Below are 25,238 nucleotides of genomic sequence, written 5' to 3' on the forward strand. Positions count from 1 at the left end.
GAAAGTGACAATTTTGGAACTATCTTTGAGAAAAAGATGCGCTAAACGAACAGATCTTTTGGAAGAAGTTAGCTCTGTTGTTGCATAGCCATGTTTGTCTGAATGTCACTGTCACTTCACCCTCAGAGCGTGAAATAAGGAATTCGACCGAGGGTAGAGCAGGAATTTGGAATTTACTCAGGGTGCCAGCGATAACTCACCTACTCTTCGCCGAGGACACCGTGGGATCTCGAACCTCCACCAACTAATGTCGGCAGACAGTTTAATGTGCATCTGATAGTCAGGTTCACCATGTTTTTTTCGTTCAAAAATTTTGGAGATTAGCAAAACTATACATTTTTGGAATATTCAGAGCATGAGGAATCCAAAAATTAATGTTGGCATTTGCGTAGACATTGCATGGCCGCCATTTTGGATTTTCAAAATGGCCACCATAAAATACATAATTTGCGCTATCTCGGCTTCTAGTCAACCTAGAATCTTATTTAAATATGCTAATCCTATGTTTTCTGGGTCAAGAAAACCATTGGTGGGATCATTAGACTTCTAATCCTAACACTCGCTTCACTTTTAGGACTTTCCAGATGTTAGTGATACAAAAAATATTACGCATATTCAGCATATTCCTGAACGGTATAGACCTAGTAGGTCCTGTGTATAGGACTTATAGTTCAATCTGATACTAACAAGGCTGCTTTCTTGCTTTATAAACCCATACCTATAACTTCAAAGGACTTGCAATATCATGTATTATGTAATACAGTTATATCACAAATATAAAGACAATGGTTTTCAATTACCTTTGTTTGTTGCTTTTCTATAATCCTGAGCACTATTTTGAGACCTTTATTGGATTCCTTGTCCCAGAAAACATAGGATTAGCATATTTAATTACGTTTCTAGGTTGACTAGAAGCCGAGATAGCGCAAAATATGTATTTTATGGCGGCCATTTTGAAAATCCAAAATGGCGGCCATTTTGAAAATCCAAAATGGCGGCCATGCAGGTGTCTGTGCAAATGCCAACATTGATTTTCGGATTCTCCATGCTCTGATGATTCCAAAAATGTACAGGTTTGCTAATCCCAAAATTTTGAACGAAATTATATTTGTTAACATAGTGAACCTGACTATGATGCCAACCCCACACTTATCCTATAGCCTATAGGACATGTTTCTTGTTATAGGATTCCGATAAGACATTGTGGTTAGAGAACCCCAGAGGGAATACCGAAACAGGTTCAGGTTCAAGTTCAAGCCTAGCGGCCAAAAGTCGAATAATTCTGGAACTTTTCCAAGGAGCGCGTTTCCATTGTCAAAATGACCTTGAAGAAGAAGAAGAAGCTGGCGAAGCGGAAGGTGTACAGTCAGTCGTGAGTCCGGTTTGTTAACCTGCGAGGTCTGTGTCGTCATTACGTTACGTCGGTTCGTATCCGACATGGATGAAGTTAGGAGCGAATAGGAACAAGAACCGATTGGCAACATTAGCAGCGTTTTTAGGGTGAAGTTGGTGTTTTATTTCTGAGGGAGCGATTCATGGGAGACGAACGAGGATGCAGCTACTGCCTCAAGGTGGTCTTCACTCCCACAGGTAAGGATAATCAAAATGAATACAGACTTCATTTACCTTCTGCTAGTGGAGCGATACCTTGAAGTCGTCACGATATATACACTTCGATCCCAATCAACTTGCTCAAGGAGTTTGCCCGAGATTTCGCTGTTTATTTATTATTTATTTAAAAGTTATCTCAGGTGGAGGAGGAAATCCGGATCGTGACGTCACTGTATAACATCTTCAAACCGGTTATTCGAGCGTCGCATAACTGTGCGTGCCGCGCGTACCTGAACCCGCAGGTTGCATGCACGTTCTGCAGGTGCTGCTGTGCTTTCTGGCGCTCGTCTGCGCAGGTGCGTCGCACGCGACCCTCGCCGGCTTCAGCTCAGGCATCACGTCCACGGGCTTCGGCATGAATGGCGGGGGATCCGTCTTCGAGGGGAACGATCTGCAAAGGGTCCAAGAGCTCGACCGGGCGTTTAACATGCAGCGAGCACCTGCACTGTACGGAGCGATCGGGGTCACGCTCGGGTTGGGGATGATCACGCTCGGAGTCCTCGTGGGGTCCGCAAGGTAAGCAAGAGGGGGGGGGGGGGAGGGAGGGATGCGAGGTGTTTTGGGGGGAGTTTGTATCAAGTTCGTTAATTTATTTATTTAATTTACGAGTACACCCGCACACTATGCGGCAGGAAGAGTCATTCCTCTTTGGGGTATATAGATTACAGTCGATCTATGGTAGGTCTCAAGAACATTGGATGTGTGTTCATTTACCAAGTTTCTTCTGGAGAGATCTCCAAGTGGTTTAAGCATTTGAGCAAGCACTCCATTCAAAACCGTTAAGGAACGACTGGCTTGGCAAGCGCTAGCTAGCTGCTTGGTAAAGGAGCACACCCCGGTCTTCCTCCCTTTCAGTTTCATATTAAACAGCAGGAGCGAGTTTCAAAAGTTATCTATGAAAAATGCCACGGTAGCGTCAGAAAGGGCCATGTTATTAACTCATAATTTGTGGGGTATATAGAGTACAGTAGATCTTCCCTCCGTTCTGTAAGTAAAACTTACCTCACGGATGTCGGGATTCCTCCAAATTTCTTCATTTAGTGTTATAAAGAGCATTAGCGACTGTTTAAAAAAAGCTAATCATACGTGTTTGTGGTTTATAATATTTTTATTTCGGTAGAGGCCGTTGAGCCGTTTCTCCCACAAATGCCAGGATAAGCTATTTATAAACGTTGACTAGATGTTTGTTCAAGGAGGAAAAACACCTTGGGGAGGTGGGATACGAATGGTATCAATATTGTTTTGTAATCACATTAATATGATGCTATTATCGTTAGTTTTGTTATTAGAAGCGGCCTTGGAAAAGCGCCACGATAAAGCCAACTTAATATGGATATACACCTCAACATGCAACCCCATTGATGGCAATGGCAGGGAAAACCCCCTTGGGGAGGGGGGCAAATGAATGTCCTACAACCTTCATTGTGTAACCCTTAGTCATCCTGTCAAGTTTGGTTGAGATTGGATAAGTAACGACAGAATGTATTGGGGTCAAAAATTCATCAGACAGACGGACAGACACCATGAAAAGAGCCTGAGCTTGTAAGCGGTATTCCTCATCGCGTCGTGCTCCCGCACGGTGTTTATCGAGTGTAAGATCACGTAGATGATCTTGACTTCCATCATCGACGTTCGCTACTGCCGCCAAGATGACTTGGTGTACGTGATTTTGAATGTGTACCTCCACCTCCTCATCATCTGGCAATGGGCTATCCACTGGGTGGCGTGATAGAGCGTCTGGGTGGCATGCTCTCATCCCTTCCTCCACGTTGTTGTAAACGTGGAGACAATTTCTCCACGAGTCGTTGTAGACGTGCGTGGTATTTACAGTGTGCGTATTTTAGTATTGAAGGAGCTGGGGCTCCCACGTCGATCAGAAGAATGGACGCGACAAAAAGCTGGAATTCATCTGAGTTGCTTTATTGAAATCAAACACTCAGGCACTCTGAAAACCCGTTTATCGGTCAGCAATATATATCTATTAACCCAGGGGGTTTGCCCGGGCCCGGCGCCAGGGGGCGTGGCCCAGCGTCCTGGCTGCGGCCTGGCAAGTTGAGGGCGAGCCTGCCCGGGCGTCCTGGACGAGCCCGGCATGGTGATCGCTCCGCGTCCTTGATAGGTGCAAGGCGATTGTGAAACCCCAGCGGCAGCCGCTACACACGTCCCCCCAGAATCGACTTGCACCGGCAGGGTCAACTTGAGGGGGGTCCTGATGACCCGGCCGAAGCGACCCCTGGCGGGTCGTGGGAGGGGGTCCGGTGAGGTGGTGGGCGGTCGAGTGGGGGGCCCCGTGGACGGGGGGCGGCCTCGCCGCGGCGGAAGGGCCACCCGTGGTGGGTGGTCGACGTCCACGTGCGCCGGCTTGAGGCGGTCCACTGCAATCCGGTCCGACCTGCCGCCGATGTCGATGACGAACGACTTGTCGTCCCGTCGCAGCACCCGGAAGGGCCCGTCGTACGGCGGCTGGAGTGGCCACCGATGTGCGTCGTGACGCACAAAAACATACTCCGCTGTGCGGAGTGCTGGGGGGACGTAGGACCGGGGGTCACCGTGGTGGGATGTCGGCACGGGGGCAAACCGTCGGGCGGCCTCCTGGAGGTCCGAGCGCTGGTGAGCTGCGGACCAGGGACTGGTAGCGTCGGGCACGAATTCGCCCGGGACGCGTAGCACCTGGCCATAGACCAGCTCGGCGGTGGATGCCTGGAGGTCCTCCTTGGGGGCCGTGCGAAGGCCCAAAAGGACCCACGGCAGCCGGTCGGCCCAACCGCCGTCTTGAAGGCCGGCCATGAGCGCGGCCTTCATGGAGCGGTGGAATCGCTCGCACAACCCGTTTGCTTGGGGGTGGTAGGCCGTAGTACGGTGGAGCTTGACCCCCAGGTTGCGGGCGACCGCGCCCCACAGCTCGGAGGTGAACTGTGGTCCGCGGTCTGACGAGATGTCCGCCGGTGCGCCGAAGCGGGCGACCCAGGTGGCGATGAAAGCCTGCGCCACGTCGGCGGTGGTGGTGGAGACGAGGGGAACGGCCTCCGGCCACCTGGTGGTCCTGTCCACCATGGTGAGCAGGTGTGTGAACCCCCGTGACGGGGGGAGGGGGCCCACCAGATCCACGTTGACGTGGTCGAAACGTCGTTCGGGCACGGTGAAAGGTGCCAGCGGGGCCTGGGTGTGTCGGTGGACCTTGGCCCGTTGGCAGGCCGTGCAGGCGCTGGTCCAATCGCGGACGTCCCGACGAAGGCCGTGCCAGACGAAACGCGCCGACACCAGCTTCTGGGAAGCTTTCCGGCCCGGGTGGGAAAGGCCGTGGAGGGAGGCGAAGATGCGGCGTTGCCAGGTGACGGGCACGATGGGGCGAGGCTGGCCTTGGGAGACGTCGCAGAGCAGGACAGTGTCCGCGCAGGGGATGTCGGCCAGGCGGAGGCCCGTGTCCGCCGCCCGGAGGGCTTGCACCGTGGTGTCGGTGGTTTGGTCCGCCGCCATAAGCGCAAAATCCACGCCCAGGTGGACCGCGTTCGCGCTGGCCCGGGAAAGACAGTCGGCCACGGCGTTGTTTTTGCCGGCGACGTGCCGGATGTCCGTGGTAAACTCCGACACGGCGGAGAGGTGGCGCTGTTGGCGGGCCGACCATGGCTCCGTGACCTTGGCCATGGCGTAAATCAACGGCTTGTGGTCGACGAACGCCGTGAAAGGTCGGCCCTCCAGGAGGTGGCGGAAATGGCGGACGGCCAGGTGTAGACCGAGGAGCTCCCGGTCAAACGTGCTGTATTTGAGCTCGTTCGGCCGGAGCTGCCGGCTGAAAAAAGCGAGTGGCTGCCAAACCCCGTTCACCCATTGCTCATGGACGGCGCCCACCGCGTAGTCGGAGGCATCCGTGGTGAGGGCGATGGGAGCGTTGAGCACCGGGTGAGCGAGCAGTGTTGCGTCGGCGAGGGCCCGCTTTGAGCTTTGGAAGGCCGCATCCATTGCTGCGGACCAGACGATGTCGTGCTTGGCCGGCTTGCCCCGGAGGGCTTCGTAGAGGGGCCGCATGAGGTGAGCAGCGCGGGGCACGAAGCGGTGATAAAAATTCACCATTCCCAGGAATTCCTGCAGGGCCTTTATGGTGCGGGGACGCGGGAACGTGGTGATGGCCTCGACCTTGGTTGGCAGCGGCACGGCCCCGTTCTTGGTGATGTGGTGGCCCAAAAAATCAACGGCCGTCGTGCCGAAGTGGCATTTGGCCGGGTTGACGATGAGGCCGTGCTCGCTGAGGCGCTCGAACAGTGTTCGGAGGTGGAGGAGGTGCTCGGCCCGGGACGTGCTGGCGACGAGGATGTCGTCCAGGTAAACGAAAAGGAACGGCAGGTCACGCAGCACGCCGTCCATCAAGCGCTGGAACGCCTGAGCCGCGTTCTTGAGACCAAACGGCATCCGCAAGAATTCGAATAAGCCGAACGGCGTGATGACTGCCGTTTTAGGGACGTCGGCCGCCCTGACAGGTACCTGGTGATATCCCCGTATGAGATCAATTTTCGAAAAAATGACCCGTCCCGCCAGACGGGCGGAGAAGTCTTGGATATGCGGGATCGGGTACCTGTCGGGGGTGGTAGCGTCATTCAGACGGCGGTAGTCGCCACAGGGGCGCCATCCACCCCCCGGCTTTGGCACGATGTGCAGTGGCGAGGCCCACGCGCTATCGGAGCGCCGCACGATGCCGAGGTGCTCCAACGCGTCGAATTCGGCCTTCGCTACGGCGAGCTTGGCTGGGTCGAGGCGGCGGGCCCTGGCGTAGACCGGCGGGCCCGTGGTTGGTATGTGGTGCTCGATCCCATGCCGTACTGCGACGGCCGAAAACGTCGGCCGCGTGAGGGCCGGGAACTCCGTGAGCAGGCGAGCAAACTCGTTCGCCGCCGGGACGGTGCATGCCAGCTCGGTCGGCGCGGAGCTGCTCAATGTGCATACCAGGGAGCTGAAGGTTTCAGCGTTGATTAAACGACGCCGTTGGACGTCCACCAGCAGTCCGTGTGCGCAGAGGAAGTCGGCGCCTAGCAGAGCCACGGGCACGTTGGCGGTTACAAACGTCCAAGCAAAACGTTGGCCGCCGAAGCAGAGGGTGACGTTGCGCGGGCCGAAGGTGCGGATAGTCGATCCGTTGGCCGCAACTAAGGAGGGGCCGCAAACCGCGGATTGCCTGTCCTGGTCAGAGGCGGGTATGACGCTCAGTTGGGCGCCGGTGTCGCACAGGAAGCGCCGTCCGGACGCTTTATCCGTGATGAACAGTAAGTTGCCCGTATGGCCGGCGCTCATGGCTGGTAATGAACGCCGGCCCGGCCGTTTCCCGGCCTGCCGAAGGTGCACGGGGGTCGGCATGTCCGGGCCTTTTGTCCGAACCTGGCATGATAGTAACACCACGCTTGGTCGGGTGGAGGTGGTCGGCACGGTAGAGCGGCCGCCAATTGCGTCGGCAGTTCGGCCGTCGACCGTGCCGGGTGCTCGGGCGCCATGGTTGTTGCGTCGGACGGCGGTGGGTCCCATGTCGCCGCTGCGATGCGCCGTCCTGCAGCGGAGATCTTGTCGGCTTCTCTGGCAAGGGCCCGGGGATCTGTGATCGTCGTGCTTGCCAGGGCGAGGCGTACCGGGTTAGGCAGCTGACGGAGGAACAGCTCCCGGAACAGGAATGCCGGAGAGTGCTCGCCGAGCAGTGAAAGCATGTAGTCCATTCGCTCGGAAGGGCGCGTGTCGCCGAGCTCAGGCAGTTCGAGCAGGCGCCGTGCGCGTTCCGCCGATGGGAGGGCGAAAGCATCGAGGAGAAGCTGCTTAATCACGTCGGGGTCACCAATGAAGGAGCTGGGGCTCCCACGTCGATCAGAAGAATGGACGCGACAAAAAGCTGGAATTCATCTGAGTTGCTTTATTGAAATCAAACACTCAGGCACTCTGAAAACCCGTTTATCGGTCAGCAATATATATCTATTAACCCAGGGGGTTTGCCCGGGCCCGGCGCCAGGGGGCGTGGCCCAGCGTCCTGGCTGCGGCCTGGCAAGTTGAGGGCGAGCCTGCCCGGGCATGCCCGGGCATGCCCGGGCGTCCCGACCGAGGCCTGGCAAGTTGAGCGCGGGCCTGCCCGGGCGTCCTGGACGAGCCCGGCATGGTGATCGCTCCGCCTCCTTGATAGGTGCAAGGCGATTGTGAAACCCCAGCGGCAGCCGCTACAGTATGATTATTTACTAATTTTTCCTTTTTTTTTTTTTTTTTAACTTACATTTTTAAAGCTTTTCATCCAATATCAATGTACAAATGTTAGGGAATGACGTCATAGTGATCATGGTGTGACGTTTGCTTGCAGCGCTTCAGGCACGTCATGCCTCTTCATTGCATTCGAGATCCTATTTACTGTGGTCGCAGCAGCGGGGTGTTTGGTGGGCATTGCCTACTACCTGATTCACGTGCTTCGCGTCAATGCGAGTGAAGTATGTGCAGAACGGGAGAAACTTTACCGGAATCATGGACACACGTGGATGACGTGTGATGTGGCAGGTGAACACTATAACAAAACCCTTTCCATGGTACTTGGTTTTTTCTCTTAACCGTTAAGTGGACGGAAGTTGCAATCAAAACCACCAGGATAAAAAAATTTTTTTTTAAAGTTCCGAATGAAATTACAAAATTGGAGATGTGGAAAGACTTAATTGTGCAAATCTCATTTTCTTTCCAATAGTTATTAGGCGTTTGTGCATTGTACCATTCGTAACTGAAGAACAAGCGGATGACACTGCACCTTCCAAACAGATTCAGCACAAAATGAGAAAGCAATCAGATTGTACACCAGGCCAAGTCTTTTGTGTGCTGGTGTGTTACGCAATTAACAATAGATGTAATTAATACGTTCCAATACGTGATTAGTAGACGTCCTCACATTCCAATTGTACATTTAATATATGTACACACATTAGTAGCACGTAATTAATAGACGTACTCACATTCCAATAGTACGTAATTAATAGATGTACTCACATTCCAATAGTATGTAATTAATAGATGTACTCACATTCTAACAGTACCTAATTAATAGATGAACTCACATTCCAATAGTACGTAATTAATAGATGTACTCACATTCCAATAGTATGTAATTAATAGATGTACTCACATTCCAATAGTGCGTAATTAATAGATGTACTCACATTCCAATAGTACGTAATTAATAGATGTAATCACATTCCAATAAGACAATGCATAGACGTACTCATGTTGCAATAGTACGTCATTACCTCCGCCACTGAAGGTTGGCAGAGGTTATGTTTGCACCCCTGTGAGTCTGTGCACGATATCTCAAAAAGCTGTGGACTGATTCGGATGAAATTTGGTGAACAGCAGGGTGGTGGGAGAAAATAGACAAACCAGGGATGCAGGTAATGATGAGGGGTAAGGGAGAACACAACACCCCTGTGAGTCTGTGCACGATATCTCAAAAAGCTGTGGACTGATTCGGATGAAATTTGGTGAACAGCAGGGTGGTGGGAGAAAATAGACAAACAAGGGATGCAGGTAACGATGAGGGGTAAGGGAGAACACAAAGAGTGGGTAAAATGGATAAATAAGCAAAATGTTTGGGAGGAGTGGGGGGTTGTTTAACTGGTGTAGAAAAGTTCATGATTTTGGATGGGGGATGACTTGAGATGGTGGTGAACAGTGTTGTCTTGAAGACCTGGAGGAAAGAATAAGATTGAAGAGAGAATGGAAGGTGGTTCCACAGGTGTGGAAAAAAGGAATAAATGAATGTGGGTGAGCAGTGGGTCTGGATTTAGGCAGTTTCATGAGGAGGGGGTTGCTGATGGATGATGGACCATGTGCAATGTGCATGTTGCAGATACCTGAGGGGGACAAAGCACGGCGAGAGCAGAGGGTGCAGGTATATATGTATACACGTGTGTATATACTGTATTTTTTTTTCTTTACCGCGAATACGTGAGGAGCGATTGTAGAAGCAGGTCACATGTTATGAACCGTGAATACGCAGAATCCGCGAATGTTGAGGTCCAACTGTACTCGCAAATCTTCGATTTCGCAAGTAATAAACAAACGGACCCAAATGCAATACATCTGGCAAGGGTAATAATTAGCATGAAAGAGTAACGATCTGCCACTCACGTGGGTCAAATGTCATGATGTAGGTGGCAGAGCCATTTCTGCTATTCTCTAAATCACCTTAAAAAGGTACAGCCATCACTAGAGTGAAATTATCTCATCGAACGAAAAACAGTTTGAATACAATGAAAGCAATGAAAGGGTAAAGGGAGTTTCCCTGAAAGACGGACCATTTGATGAGGTGAGAACCAGAATTGACACATCCACAAAAAAAACGAGTTCAACGTACAAATACGTATGTTAAAGTATATTTGCAACTTGATAAATCGGTGATTAATGGTGCCACATATTACATAATATAATGAAGAGTATCTTGTAGTAAAAGCTAAATTCATCATTCATATTTGACGCATTATCCACGTTAACTTCGAAAGTTTGTCTGAAAATTTGTCGTCATTTCATGGACCGCAAACCATTGGAGATACCCATTTATGCAGATATGTCAGATATTAGGTTCTGGCTCTCAACTGCTCATTTTGGCACACAGACAACAGGAATGGTCTCAACGCGTGGTCTTAAAGACCATTTTCGCAACACACTGCTCGTTTCCATGGAGAAATTTGTAATTTCGTTTGAGACGTTTCATTCGATAGCCAAATTGCAAAGCTTGTTTGGCAAACCATCAAAAACATGATGTATGTCCATCGGCGATAAAGACCCATCACTGTGCCCATTCTGGAGATTTATGGCTTCAATCTGTTACCGGGATAGGAACACAAAATCCTATGACAGGGAACAAGGCCAAAAATCTAATTGCTGATTGATAAGCCAGTTGAAGAAGAAGGAAAATGCCTACAATGATTTATGAGCATGCTTATTTGAATCATGCTGTACAGAATTTGTTTAAATCGATGTGTTGTCATACTATTTTTTTTTTAAATATCCGTTATAATCCAAAGCAAAGTAACTGTGAAGAGAAACATATAAGATACGTCAGTCTCGCAGAATGGCGTCATATAACGGGAGTGCTGGAATAATTCGTGTCGATGAAGTAATGCAGGGGGGCAAGGCTAATGGCATCCGAAAGCTTTGACATTTTCAGACGGAGGGTTAAGTGTCAACATAAGAAATGAAAACATGGGGTGGGGTTGAGGATGGAGGTAGACATTTGTATGAGGCTTTAAATCTATTCATCTGGTGGATTTCCCGGATTTAAAAAAATAAAGAAAAGATTTTGCCCACCAAGCCAATATTGGCCAAATTTCCTATTATTGTTCCAACATACACGACACGACCAAAAGTATGCGGACACCCATTCTAATTGGTGGATTCGGCTGTTTCAGCCACACCCATTGCTGACAGATATATATAATCAAGTACACAGCCATGCAATCTCCATAGACAAACATTGGCAGTAGAATGGGCCGTACTGAAGAGCTCAGTGACATTCAACGTGTCACAATCATAGGATGCCACATTTCCAACAAGTTAGTTCAACAAATTTCTGCCCTGCTCGAGCTGCCCCTGTCAACTGTAAGTGCTGTTATTGTGAAGTGGAAACGTCTAGGAGCAACAGCAGCTCAGCCGCAAAGTGGTAGGCCACACAAGCTCACAGAACGGGGCCGCCAAGTGCTGAAGCGCGTAGTGCGTAAAAATTGTCTGTCCTTGTTTGCAACACTCACTACCAAGTTCCAAATTGCCTCTGGGAGAAACGTCAGTACAACTGTTCGTCGGGAGCTTCATGAAATGGGTTTCCATGGCCGGGCAGCCGAACACAAGCCGAAGATCAACATGCGCAATGCCAGGCGTCTGCTGGAGTGGTGTAAAGTTCGCCGCCATTGGACTCTGGAGCAGTGGAAGCGCGTTCTCTGGAGTGATGAATCACGCTTCACCATCTGGCAGTCCAATGGACAAATCTGGGTTTGGCGAATGCCAGGAGAACACTACCTGCCCAAATGCATAGTGCCAACTGTAAAGTTTGGTGGAGGATGAATAATGGTCTGGGCTGTTTTTCATGGTTCGGGCTAGGCCCCTTAGTTCCAGTTAAGGGAAATCTTAACGCTACAGCATACAATGACATTCTAGACGATTGTGTGCTTCCAGCTTTGTGACAACAGTTTGGGGAAGGCCCTTTCCTGTTTCAGCATGACAATGCCCCCATCCACAAAGCGAGGTCCATACAGTAATGGTTTGTCGAGATCGGTGTGGAAGAACTTGACTGTCCTGCACAGAGCCCTGACCTCATCCCCATCAAACACCTTTGGGATGAATTGGAACACAGACTGCGAGCCAGGCCTAATCGCCCAACATCAGTGCCCGACCTCAATAATGCTCTTGTGGCTGAATGGAAGCAAATTCCCACAGCAATGTTCCAACATCTGGTGGAAAGTTTCCCAGAAGAGTGGAGGCTGGTATAGCAGCAAAGGGGGGGGGGGGGGGGTGGGGGACCAACTCCATATTAATCCCCATGATTTTGGAATGAGATGTTCGGTGTCCACATACGTTTGGTCATGTAGTGTAGAAACAATATTTGATTGGATCCTGGGAACATACGAGCAAAAATCGGGGTTGTTTAAAAAAAATACAATATCTTGACTCGTGGAAGAGCGAGGTGACAAGAGGGCATAGAGGCACATCAATAATAGTGGGGCAGTGGGCCCACAGTTGGACACAGGAACAAGGTTAGTTCGTGTCGCGTATTCTGAGGCCTAGTGTAGTACGAGTAGGCTACCGTGTCTGACCTTGGCTTGAGGCTTTGTTTCTGTCTCATCGGTTCTTCGATTGCGCTCGCAATTACTTTCGGTCTCTATTTTTCACGTTTCACGTTGGGTCTCTGTATCTGTTTTCAGCTCAACTCAAAAAAAAAAAAAAAACCCTTCTCTGTTCTTATCCGTTGTTTGTTCTTATTTGTTCGTTCATTCTTCGACCACGTTGTTCGTGATCACGTGTTCACGTCGTTAAAAAATGTTTCAACTGTCCCCTGAAGAACTGTATTCTGTCATATACTACAGACTTGGCATTAAATATGGAATATTTTTTTTGTGGGGGTGAACTTACTTTCCAAGATGTCTTAGAACCAAAAGTTCATTGGAATTATGTTGAAATTATTCTAGATTTTGTTAATGTGACCTCTAAAAGAAACAAAAACCACATTTGACATTTCGAAACAAATAAATTGATCCTTGAAAGTGATGTAAACTGATATCAAACTCAATTCACGGACAGTACTGTGTTAAACTTCTGTACATTTTCCAGAAGTATCTCTTTATTTTGCACATTAGCCAAATTTTTTTTAAACAAAAACAAAAGTTAAATTACGACTGGGATTACGGACAGTAAAATTACAGTTCAGTACTTCATGTAACCCCCACGAGCATTCAGGAGAGCACGTAAACGTTGAGGCATGCTGTTCACGAGATTTGCCAAGGTTTGGACAGGAATCGCTTGCCATGCAGTGACAATAGCCTGCTGCAATTCACGCACAGAGGTCGGCTGCTGGTCCAAGTGGTCGATTTGATGCCTTAATTCTGCCCACAAGTTCTCTATCGGATTCATATCCGGGGACATGGCAGGCCACTCCATATGCTCCACACCACGGTCAGCAAGAAAGTGTTGGATCATGCGAGCACGATGAGGACGTGCATTGTCATCTTGGAAGGCAAAGTTTCCTCGAAAGGCTGCACGAGCAAATGGAAGCAATGTTTCTTCCAGAATGGCCCTGTACTTGAACTGGTTCAGGTTTCCATTCAGAACAATCAGGTCAGTTTTGCCCCCTGCATGAAAAGCAGCCCAAACGGTCACCCCACCACCTCCAGCTTGGACTCTTGGCACTATACAATCTTTGTTGTCGGCTTCATGCACTTGTCTGCACACTCGGACGCGGCCATCTTGACGATAGACCAGAAATCTAGACTCGTCACTGAAGATCACGTGATTCCAGTGTCCTGGCTGCCATTGACGGTGCTCTCTGGCCCACTGCAATCAGCGCTGGCGGTGTTGTCTGGTCAGGCGTGGCTTTCTCAGGGGACGCCTGGCACGATAGCCTGCTTGAACCAGTCGTTGGTTGACTAGCCTTCTGGATACAGGCACATTTGTCAGTTGCTGCCACTCAGCCCTAAGCCGATTAGCTGACTTGGTACGGCCATTGCAGACTAACCGGTGCAGCTGGCGATCATCCCTCCTTGTGGTTCTGCGGGGACGTCCTGGCCTCGGTATTGGAGTAGGGACACCCCTCTGTGCATTTCGTTTCAGGATCTTTGACACCTGACCTTGAGTGATGCCATACTGCCGAGCAATAGCACGCTGTTTCATGCCGTAATTTCGTAAAGCTACCACTCCATGACAAACAGCATTGTCGAGTTGACGGACCATCTCCAGAGGAAGTGGCAATAACTTTTGGAGACGTGCAGCAGTTGTTTTCCACTAATACAGAACGCAACAACCCTTGTATACCAGATTGTGAGGCCAATCGTCAAATGTACCTGTCCGTACATTTTGCCACGCCACCTGTGATATCATCCTGTTGTTGACTTCTTGCTGCGACAGACAATCAGTGACATGGTTCTTTTAACAAATAAATCACCAAAGTGTAAAAGAAACTCACCAGATTGATATACTGAGTTAAGAAAGTGAACCCAAGTCAAGAAAAAAAAAAAATTCCATATTAAATGCCAAGTCTGTATAACACCTTTTTCTTCTTCTTCTGCAAAAGGATGCTTTCGACTTGCTCACCAAATCTATTCATTCCAAAAAAAAATTACATCTCTGACAGTTACAGTACCTCTTTCATACATTCCCTAAACTCTCCAGAACTCCACCCATCCTTCAGCGTCCTCAAACGTATTTTTGACTCGAAGGTCTCAAGAAACTCATTTTGCAAGAAATGTTAGTTTCCCATTAATCGTACATTTTTCAAAATCCAATCTCACCCCTCCCCTCCAAATCCTCCCCATCACCCCTTCCCTCCAAAACTTCCCCATCACCTCTTCCCTCAAAAACTTCCCCATCACCCCTCCCCTTCAAAACTTGCCCATCACCCCTCCCCTCCAAATCCACCCTCTTGCCCCTCCCCTCCAAATCTTCCCCATCACCCATCTCTTTCAAATATTCCCCCTTGCCCCTCCCCTCCAAATCTTCCCCATCACCCATCCCTTTCAAATCTCTCCCCTTGCCCCTTCCCTCCCCTCCCTCCTAAACTCCCCCCACACCCCTCCCCTCCGAGACTCTCCCTCACTCCTCCCCTCCTAGACTCCCCTCTCACCCCTCCTCCTCAAAGCGTCCTCCCCGCTTCTTCCCCCTTCCAACTTTCACCTTCATCTCCCTCAACCTTCTGCCTCACTCTTCCCCCTCCTCAAATAACACCTCACTGCGCCTCACCCAATCACCATCAAACCTTTTGTCCACCCCATTCTTCCCTTTCTCCAAGCTATTCTGAAATCTCTGACACACCTTCAACAGCTCTCCCTACCTCTTCCTCGTCTTCCACATCTTACCCTACCGCCCCCCCCCCCCCCTGTTCTGTATCCGATGCCCCCCCTTCCTCTTCTTTAACAGTATGGACCTCAAACATCTGGGGCCTTCGCTCAAACTTGACTGATCTCTCCACACAGGTTGCTTCTGACAAACCAGACGTGATCTGCTTAACAGAAACTTTCCTCCTTCATGATGTCTCTGATTCCTTGGTATCTCTCCCAGGTTACTCCCTCCTCCGGTATGATAGACCTGAGCCTCGTCCTGGAGGGGGTGGGGGTTGCTATCTTTATTAAAAAAACTCTCTTCCTCACTCGCCCTGCACTGCCCTCTCTCCACCTCACCCCCAGGAATACCTTTGGCTACAGCTTCCCCTTTGCTCCCACCTTTTGTTCATATGTGTGTTGTACCGTCCACCAAACAGTGATGACTCCATCTACATCTCGCTGTCTGATAATATGGACCAACTTCAATCTACCCATCCCAACTCTCTCTTCCTCATATGTGGTGATTTCAATTGTCACCATACCAGTTGGCTGGGTGTGGGTACCACTCTCACCAGCCATGGCTCTTCAGCAAAGGACTTCTGTGACTCACTGGGACTGACACAATCTGTCAATTTCCTGACCCGGATCTCAGTCAACGGAGCATCTTCTCTTCTGGACTTGGTTATGACTAACTTCCCTGAAAATGTCTGCTGCTCTTGTTCTGCTCCAATCGGCTCATCTGATCATGTGCTTGTTAAAGGGGACATCTCTCTGACCATTCTCAGAGAGCCTCCTCAGCGCCGACGAGTCTGGCATTTCACTCAGTCCAACTGGCACGGTCTTCAAGCAGCCATCAATCATCTGGACTGGTCTCCCATCTCTACCGCCTCTGACATCAACTCATCCTGGGAATTCTTCCAAAGTAAATTGCTCTCTCTCATGCACAGATTTATCCCATCTCGTCTTCAGTTGTCATACCCTTCCTCCCGTCCATGGTACACGGAATCTTGAGGTGAGGCAGTTGCCCTGAAACAACTTGCCTTTGCGTCTTGGAAGGCAAATCCAACTGAAGGCAATCTCATTTCCTTTCACAAAGCCCGAAAGAAGTGTGTGTCCACCCTCAGGAGAGCCAGGAAACAATATCTCTCCGTTCTCAGGACAGAACTCTCTTATCTGTCTCCCTCTTCCAAATCCTGGTGGCGTCTGGTCAAATGTTTCTGGTGTTTGTTCCCCCTACATCGCCTCCCTCACCTCAAATGGCCACACGGCCGACTCCGCACGTGAAAAAGCTGAATGCCTCAGCTCTGTGTTTGCCTCTTAATCTTGTGTCCCAAACCCATCCCTCTCTGTACCCACCGTACCCAGTCGTACCCAGCTGCTCCTGGACTCTGTGTCCTTTCCTCCTGACAAGGTGGAAAAGTTTCTGTCAACCCTCGACTCTGATTCTGCAACTGGACCTGACGGCATCAGCCCACGGGTCCTAAAATCCTGTTCTTCCGCTCTTTCACTCCCTCTCTCTGTTCTCTTCACCCTCTATTTTGCTCAAGGTCATCTGCCATCTGCTTGGAAATCTGCCAACATCACCGCTTTGCACAAAAAAGGTGCAAAAACAGATCCTAGCAACTACAGACCAATGAGCCTTCTCCCAATTATCAGCAAAGTCATGGAATCCATCATTGCTTCAGATATGAAATCTTTCCTCTTCTCCAATGGCTTGATCTCTGATCATCAATTTGGTTTCAGACCTGGTTACTCTACTCTGGACATGCTGCTTCTGCTTTCTCAACAATGGATGGAGGTCCTCAATGCCAAACAGGAAATTAGAGCTGTCTCCCTTGACATATCACGTGCCTTCGATACGGTCTGGCACCCCGCTCTGCTCACCAAACTCTCCTCTTTTGGTACCCATGGAAATCTCCACGCATGGCTGGCGGACTTCCTCTCTAGTCGTAGTCAACGTGTGGCCCTGAATGGGTTTCTCTCATCTCCTCTTCCTGTTCAGGCTGGAGTTCCCCAAGGCAGTGTTCTGGGCCCTGTGCTTTTTCTGGTCTTCATCAATGATCTCTCTGACTCTCTTGAAAATCCTCTCTATCTCTTTGCTGATGACTCTACTCTCTGTCGCTCCATTCTTCATCCCTCAGATCGGCAGTCTGCAGCCTCCTCACTCTCTGCAGACCTGGACAAAATCACAGACTGGGCAAACAAGTGGAACATGTCTTTCAATCCTGACAAATCTCACACTCTTACGATGTCTCTCCGAAAAGACCGACTGGACAACCCTCCCATCCACTTTCTGAATAATCCTCTCCAAGAAGTTCTGTCACTCAAGCTTTTGGGTTTCACTATCTGCCATGATCTTTCCTGGGAAAACCACATTTCAAATCCGGCCTCCAAAGCCAGTCGCCGACTGGGCATCCTCCGTCGTGCGAAGTCCTTCCTTGGCACACCTGAGCTCCTCACCACATACAAGGCTTTCATCCGCAGCTCAATGGAATACTGCTCTCCCCTCTGGGCTGGTGCTCCTGCCTCACACCTAGCTCGTCTTCACGCTGTTGAAACCAAAGCATTCAGAATCATTGGAATCTCCCGCGATGAAGCTAACTCTGAGGGCCTTTCACTCACTCACCGCAGGCATGTTGGTGGTCTTTCCGTCTTCTATCGACTCCTCTCTGGCCTTGCCCCCCCAGCTCTCTCTGGGCTCTGTCCCCCAAATATTCCTACAGGTCACACAAGATCTGCCTGCAACCCTCTTATGGTTAAACTGCCAAAATCAAGACTCTCTGCTCACCTTCACTCCTTCATGCCTCTTTTCTCCCGCCTCTGGAACAAACTCCCTCACTCTCTTCAACCCCACTCCACCCTCCAGGTCTTTAAAACAGCTGTTCACCACCATCTCTTATCTTCCCCCATCCAAAACCTTGATCTTTTCTATCCTCGCTAATTTCACCCCAATTCCACTTTTTTGAAATACCAACTTCTGTCCTGGAAGTCCTTGGTGTCCTTGTGTTTTATACTTCTCCCACCCTCCCCCCCCCCCCTTCCCACGCCGCCTCCCCCCAAGCTCTCTCCCTCCCACACATCTCCCTGCTCTTAAATCTTGTGTGCTCTCAAGTGTTTGCGTGCTTCCCCTTCTCTTGTCTTCCGCTCCCTCTTTTTATATATTTTGTTTGTCTGGTTGATTTGTTTGTGAAGTAAATGTCAGCTCTTTCACGAGCCTCGATTCAGTATACAAAAAAAAAAAAAAAAAAAAAAAAAAATGAACAAACAGGAAAAGAGGGCAGAGAGAGTAAGGGAAGAAACAGCAAACCGTAAGAGGGTTGGGTGAGCGAGGTTTAATGGGGGTACAAAATATTGCGGATGAGAATGGGGGTGACAGAGCATTGAAGAGAATGTGGAAACTGGTTCCACAGGCAGGAAAAAAACGAGTAAAAATTAAGTGGAGGTGAGCAGTGATCCTGGATTTTGAGAGTTTCACCAGAGGGGTGCACCCTGCAGAAACCTGGGGTAAGGGGGGCGGGGGGGAAGAGAGGGAAGGTGGAAGAGAGAGAAGGTGAGGACGGGATAGGGCACTGAAAGAGCTGAAGTTGCAATACCAGAGAGGAGGCGGTTTAAGACAGAGAGACCAACGACCTGTCTGTGATGGAAAAGTGATAGGCCCATAGACTCAGCTTCATCGCGAGAGATTCCAATGATCTTGAAAGCCTTGGTTTCCAGGGCATCAAGCTGAGCAAGGAGAGAGGCAGGAGAGCCAGCCGAGAAGGGAACGCAGTACTCCATCAAGCTGCGGATGAAAACCTTGTCAGTGGATATGAGTTCAGGTGTGCCAAGAAAGGACTTTGTACGACAGAGGAGGTCCAGTTGGCGACTGGCTTTGTAGACCAAGTTTGAAATGTGGTTTGCCGAAGAAAGACCATGGCTGATAGTGAGATCCAGGAGTATGTGACAGAACTTCTTTAAGAGGATTGTTAAGAAAGTAGATGGGAGGGTTTGCCAGATGGTCCTTTCAGAGAAAGAGAGAAAGAGAGAAAGAGAGAAAGAGAGAAAGAAGAGAGAGAGAGAGAGAGAGAGAGAGAGAGAGAGAGAGAGAGAGAGAGAGAGAGATTTGTCAGGATTGAAAGATATATTAGAAGTGTTTGACCAACTTGTGGTGATTTTTTAAATCAAAGGTCTGAAGAGAGGGAAAAGGCTGCAGCCTTCCTGTCTGAAGGATGTGTCATTGCTGACGACTTGCCCTCTGATGTCATGGCAAAAGGTGGAGTTGTCAGCAAATCGATAAAGGGATTTTCAAGAGTGACAGACAGATCGTTGATGAAGATCAGGAATAGGAATGGGCCCAGAATACTGCTTGGCGCACTCCAGCCTTGACAAGGAGAGGAGATGAAAGGATTCCATTGAGAGCCACATGTTGGCTATGAGAGTAAAGGAAGTCTGTAAGCTCTATGTGGGGAGTAGACCTTGGATGCCACAGGCACAGATTTTGGAGAGGAAGGCAAGATGTGAAACTGTATCAAAAACTCAATATATGCCCAGAGAGATGGCCCTGATCTCATATCTGACATTGAGGGGCTCCATCCATTGTTGGGTGAGTAGAAACAGCAAGTCCAAGGTGGACTGACCTGGTCTGAAACCAAACTGGTGATCTCAGATGAGATTGTTGGATAAAGGGAAGGATTTTGTATATCAACTGTGATGATGGATTCCATGATCTTGCTGATTATTGAAAGTAAGGTGATAAGTCTGTAGTTGAGGGGATCGGTTTTTCACCATTTCATGTAATGCAGTGATGTTGGATGATTTCAAATCAGACGGAAGATGACCAAGAGAAAATGACAGGGTGAAATGAGCAGAGAGGGGATGTGCAAGAGCAGCAGAGCTGTCAAGTGAGCTGAGGACACGTGCGTTAAGGCCATCTGGTCCAGTTGCAGAATCAGAGTAGAAGGTTGAAATGAACCAATTGGAACAGAGCAGGATACATTTGCATGGAAGTTTGTCATCACCAAGTGCAGAATGGAGGATTTGCCATTTGGAGAAATCCGGGTTGGAAAGTTCACAGATTGATTCAGTCCCATGGAGTCACAGAAATCCTTTGCTGAAGTGCCATGGCTGGTGAGAGGGCTACCAACACCCAGTCAAGTTACATGGTGACAATTGAAATCACCACATATGAGGAATAGAGAGTTGGGATGAGTGGTTAAAAGTTGATCCATGTTGTCCAAGAGAGATGTGGAGCGAGTCGTCACTGTTTGGAGGACGGTACATCACACAGACAAACAAGAGGTGGGAGTGGAGGGGAAGTCGCAGACAGAGGTACTCCTGGAGGTTGGGAGGTGTAAGATCAGTACAAATAAGAAATTGAGTTATTGATGTAAAGTGCAACACCTCCGCCAGCACAGGAGGCCTATAAAATCGGAGGAGACAATAACTGAGGAAAGACACGAAGGAATCAGGAACGTCCTGTGGGAGAAAGGATTCTGTTAAACAGATTATGTCCAGTTTATCTGCAGTGGTCTGGATTAAGAGATCTGCCAGGGTATGGCAAAGACCTCAATGAGAGGATGGGGTGAGGAGGGATGCAGAAAGAGGGGACGAAAAATGGAGGGATGCTGCTTCCAAATTCCCAAATTAGACAAATGGAGATGATCATGAGATGGGAGGTAATACTTTTTGTTGAAGGCAGGGAGAAAGGTGGTGCTGTGGGTGTGGGAAGAGGGTTGGTGGACCTTGCGTTTAGCTGGCAGACAGTTTTGGAAAATAATCTTTGTGAAGAAGAGGAATGGGTCATGGTGAAGATGACGAACAATACCTGGGGTATCCATACAGAAATGAGGAAAGTGAGGCATTTTGAAATGTTTTAAAATGCTTTTAAAGGAAGAAGGAAGAAACGTTTTATTCAATGATGATATTGAGAAAAGAAGGGAGTACAGCCATAAGGAAATTCAAGTAGAATGAGATCATTGTGGAGAGGCGTAATAATAATATAAAATTGTTTTTATTTTTTTGAAGCAAGGAGTGGAAATAGGATAATGTTGAGGAGGTAGAAGTACAATATTTGGCATGAAGTAAACAACTCGAGGAATGCGGAGACAAAAGGGACAATATTTTCACAGCAGCTATCCGAGGAGCGGCCAAAGTAGGCCTTGAATACCAGGAAAACGAATTCGACAAATACAACACAACTAGGTACGATTTAACATTTAACAAACAAACAGCAACACAGGGACGAATATATAACATAAAACACAACAAACCTGGGTAAGAAAACTTAGCTTTAATGAGGTGGAAGTGGCAGCTGCAGATTCGATCAACCCGCATGAAAAAAAATCCACAAACCGGAAGTGGAACTCCAACAAAGGAAAGGCAGAGGGGCAGGGGGTTGAGGGAGAGGTGCGTGGGGAACACCCAGAAGAGGTTAAGGAACTCGAAGGCCAAGTTTAAAGGCAGCTTGGTATACCACAGGAAGTGAGCTTTGTAAGAAAAACAGGATGCCAGGTGCATCAAATACCCAAAATGCACCCAGTGAGATGGTGCTAACCTCGTGTTTGAGATTGAGGGCCTCCAAACATTGCTTGGAGGGAAGCAGCATAATGTCCAGTCGGTTGAGATGGAATCCAAACAGATGGTCAAAGAACACTTTGTTTGAAAATAAGGATGACGACAGCAGGATTGATGGATGTGCTGAGACTCTTTTTTGTAAGCAGGCTTACTGATCTGTAGTAGAGGATGTCTTTTTTTTACACCATTGTGAACAGAAGTGATGTTAGCAAACTTATAAATAGATGGGAGGTGGTTAAAGTGCAAGGACAGGCTGAAGAGCACAGACAGAGAGAGAAGTAAGAGTGGCAGAGCAGGATATGAGCACGTGAACCCTGATGCGATCTGGGGCAGTCCCCAATGCAGGGTCATGGCTGTCCAGAAAATTCTCGACCTTTTCAGGTGAGAAATACGACGTTCAGGGGGCTGCGTTATGGGGACACAAAATAGTTACAGTCGTGCAATGTGGACATGTTGATTATCAAATTATTTTCATTAATTTCAATATGTTGTAAAATAAATGAAAAACAAGGCAAAGTTGTGTAATGTAGAGCAATCTCAATGAAAGCTGAATTAAAATCCTCATCTATCTCCCTTTATCTCTAATCTCTCTCTTCCTATCCCTTTCTTTGCAGGCACAGATGTAGCTGTTGCTATTTTTGGAAGTATTCTGGCTATTGTGTACCTGGCCAGCACCGTGCTCTTCTTCTTAGCTTTGATCAAATTAATGAGACAAAAACAGAAGCGAGAAGCGAGATCAAAAAAGCACAGCCATCCAAAAGCTAAAGACTTGATTGTAAAAGAGCATGTGTGGCACAGCGAGAAGGACAAGAGGGACCTGGCAAGGCACAGAGAGAGGGACACCACAGACCCGGCAAGGCACGGAGAGAGGGACACCAGAGACCCGGCAAGGCACGGAGAGAGGGACACCAGAGACCCGGCAAGGCACGGAGAGAGGGACACCAGAGACCCGGCAAGGCATGGGCAGATGGACACCAGAGACCCGGAAAGACATGGCCAGAGGGACTCGAGAGACCCAGAAAAGGAGAGGGAAAGTAGAGAAAGGAAGAGGCACAGAGATGCAGTGAAAAAAGACAATCCGACAAAAACTACACAAAATGTGATTGTAACTGATAAGACATGGTTTGCAGACATTTGATTTGAGTTTGCTTGTTGTTTGTTTCAATGAACGAGAATTGCAATGTTACAAAGAATTTAACTGAGAAGTGTAACAAGAATTGTAACAAGAATTGTAACAAGAATTGCAACAGCAACTTTACATTGCTGTAAAAATTGTCTTTTCGTTGATCACAAAGACCTTGACCTAATACATTAAACTAGGTTCGACCTAGTTTAATGTATTAGGTCACGACGTCACGTAATACGTCACGACGTCGACCGATATGTCTACGCCCACATTACATACTTCTACCGAGTTTGATTTAAATCCATCCAGCTGTTCTCAAGTACCACATTTTTACGTGACATGACCTTTGACGTCACCAAAATCACCTCACTCCTCGCCTTTGATGCCAAAATATTATCAGTTCATCTTTGCATCATAATATACAAGTGCATAAAATTTTTTATGCTAAATTAAAAAGGCAATGTAGGGATGACAAACTACAGTCTAAAAAAGGTCCGAAACAAGATGGGGATGATGTTGGTTTAGAGAGTAGCTAACAGTATTGCCATCACATCTTCTTTCCTGGAAGTCCTTGCAGTGTTCATATGTTTTATACCTCTCCCACCTCCCCCCCAAGCCCTCCCCCTACCACATTTCTCCCGATGTCCCTGCTCTCAAATGTTGTGTTTGTGTCCTTCCCCCTCTCTGCCCATCTTGTCTACCGCTCCCCTTATTTTTTTGTGTTTTATGTGTCGGTTTGACTTTTTGTGTGATTAATGTTCACTCTTTCACGAGCCTCGATCTTGTATACAAAAAAAAAAATCACATAACAATCCCGACATAACAAAATAGATATTCATTTATTCATTCATCACTGCCTCATTTACACTTCATCACTTACTGCTTCAAGCTTCTACAAACATTTCACTGGTTACAACAGTACTTGATTACTCTTGTAGTGTATCCACATAATGAGACTGTACAAATTAGCAGCCTGAGTACAATATTATAATAACAGTAGATGATCATCAACTTCTTACAAACCGCATGAACATCTCTAATAACAGCATTCAATAATTATCTCCATTTGTGATTGGTTACTGGTTACTGGTAACCACGGTCCCCGAAAAAGGCCAACCCCCGCTTGCGGGGGAAAATGGCCTCTAAAGGTGTTTTTTTTTTTTTTGTGATTGGTTACTCTAAGTTGATAAAAAAGAAAAGTAGGAAAGAACTGAAGCTGCAAGAAGTCCCTGAAATTATATAGGAGCTTCTTATACTTATGCAGAAATGAAATATTGAAGCCTCTAATACTTTAGCTCAGCCTAGCCCTAGACAATAGTCGGCAGGCAGTGATGTAGGGATTGTTATGTGATGGCAATACTGTTAGCTACTCTCGAAACCAACATCATCCCTATCTTGTTTAGGACCTTTTTCAGACAGTAGTTTGTCATCCCTACATTGCCTTTTTAATTTAGCATAAAATTATATTGACATGTTTCTGTAATTTTTTACAATGTGGAATAACAGTGGTAAATGGTACTCAGAGGATACCCAATCTTGGGGGAAAAGTGCCAAGATATCTTCGTCAGCAAAGTCAAACACTGCACATGTGTTCCTATATTGTCTTACGTAACCCTGACTGTATCTTGCAGCTCTGTCTTATTGCTCGTTTCTCAAAGAGTAATGTCTTCATCCAGCCTCAGGCCACACAATGACATGCACTTATAAATGCCAAAATAACTGGTGTGGTTTCCCTCTAACCAATAGGGCGGGGAAAGAGGGGAGGGGCGGAACCTCTCGAGGAATTTATTTATACACGGCTTGACGTGAAAGACACTCGTGGTTTTTACTGTTTTGTTTACTTGGTGTCAATAAAACTTATTATACACTCGAACTACAAGTGTCCTCGATAAACTACTATGAGAGTACGAAGAGATACTCCAACTTTTTTGTATCAGTGGGTGGGGCCGGCATTTTTTTTTACCCACGTCATCGCTACGTTAGTACGTAGAGTCGACAGTGCCAGCACACTCTCTGATAATAGTGTTGCGGACGCGGTTAAAGATGTTATTTTACCGAGCGGTTGGTATTACCGCGACCGAACAGTTATTCCCCGATTAGAACCCGATTCCACCCAAACGTTGGCCGGATCGCACCGCGGCTGCTCAATGAGGGAAAAGACTAAAACGACGAATGCAAAGAGGAAGACGAAGGCAAAGAAAGGTTTGGAAATACTACTAAATTTATTTACTATTTACACACATAAGCAAAAAGAAAGCAGTCACGTTTATTTACAACACATAAGACGCAGGTGACACAGTGCAAATACTAGCTTACCTACAGTCTTAATTAACCCAGGACAGAACAAACAAAAGACAGACTCACGCGGGGAATGATGACAGGAATCGCAGGAGGTGGATGGCTGGAGGTGAACGCTTGGTGGAGTCAAC

At 48.1% G+C, this 25,238-nt stretch overlaps 1 protein-coding gene across 2 annotated transcripts; it reads left to right on the plus strand.

The window, feature by feature from the left end:
• Window positions 1-1,327: 1,327 nt before the first annotated feature.
• LOC137429674 (MARVEL domain-containing protein 3) lies at window positions 1,328-24,445 on the plus strand. 2 transcript variants are annotated; one of them, XM_068119794.2, is made up of 4 exons: window positions 1,328-1,590; window positions 1,854-2,127; window positions 7,934-8,124; window positions 22,298-24,445. In XM_068119794.2, the coding sequence occupies exons 1-4, from the start codon at window positions 1,536-1,538 to the stop codon at window positions 22,819-22,821; spliced, it is 1,044 nt and encodes a 347-aa protein (XP_067975895.2). In that variant the 5' UTR covers window positions 1,328-1,535; the 3' UTR covers window positions 22,822-24,445. The 2 variants fall into 2 exon arrangements, with proteins under 2 accessions (XP_067975895.2, XP_067975896.2); XM_068119795.2 differs by having other exon boundaries at window positions 1,355-1,590; window positions 22,304-24,445.
• The last annotated feature ends 793 nt before the right edge of the window (window positions 24,446-25,238 follow it).

This window comes from Myxine glutinosa, chromosome 6 (assembly GCF_964187855.1).
Source record: "Myxine glutinosa chromosome 6, kmMyxGlut1.1, whole genome shotgun sequence".
NCBI lineage: Eukaryota > Metazoa > Chordata > Myxini > Myxiniformes > Myxinidae > Myxine > Myxine glutinosa.

Bases quoted from the DNA above. Each gene is read 5' to 3' on its own strand.
- LOC137429674 (XM_068119794.2), top strand. From the start codon at position 1,536: ATGGGAGACGAACGAGGATGCAGCTACTGCCTCAAGGTGGTCTTCACT. The intron at 1,591-1,853 runs GTAAGGATAATC...CTGAACCCGCAG, and splicing joins GGTGGTCTTCACTCCCACAG to GTTGCATGCACGTTCTGCAG. The intron at 8,125-22,297 runs GTGAACACTATA...CTTTCTTTGCAG, and splicing joins GATGACGTGTGATGTGGCAG to GCACAGATGTAGCTGTTGCT.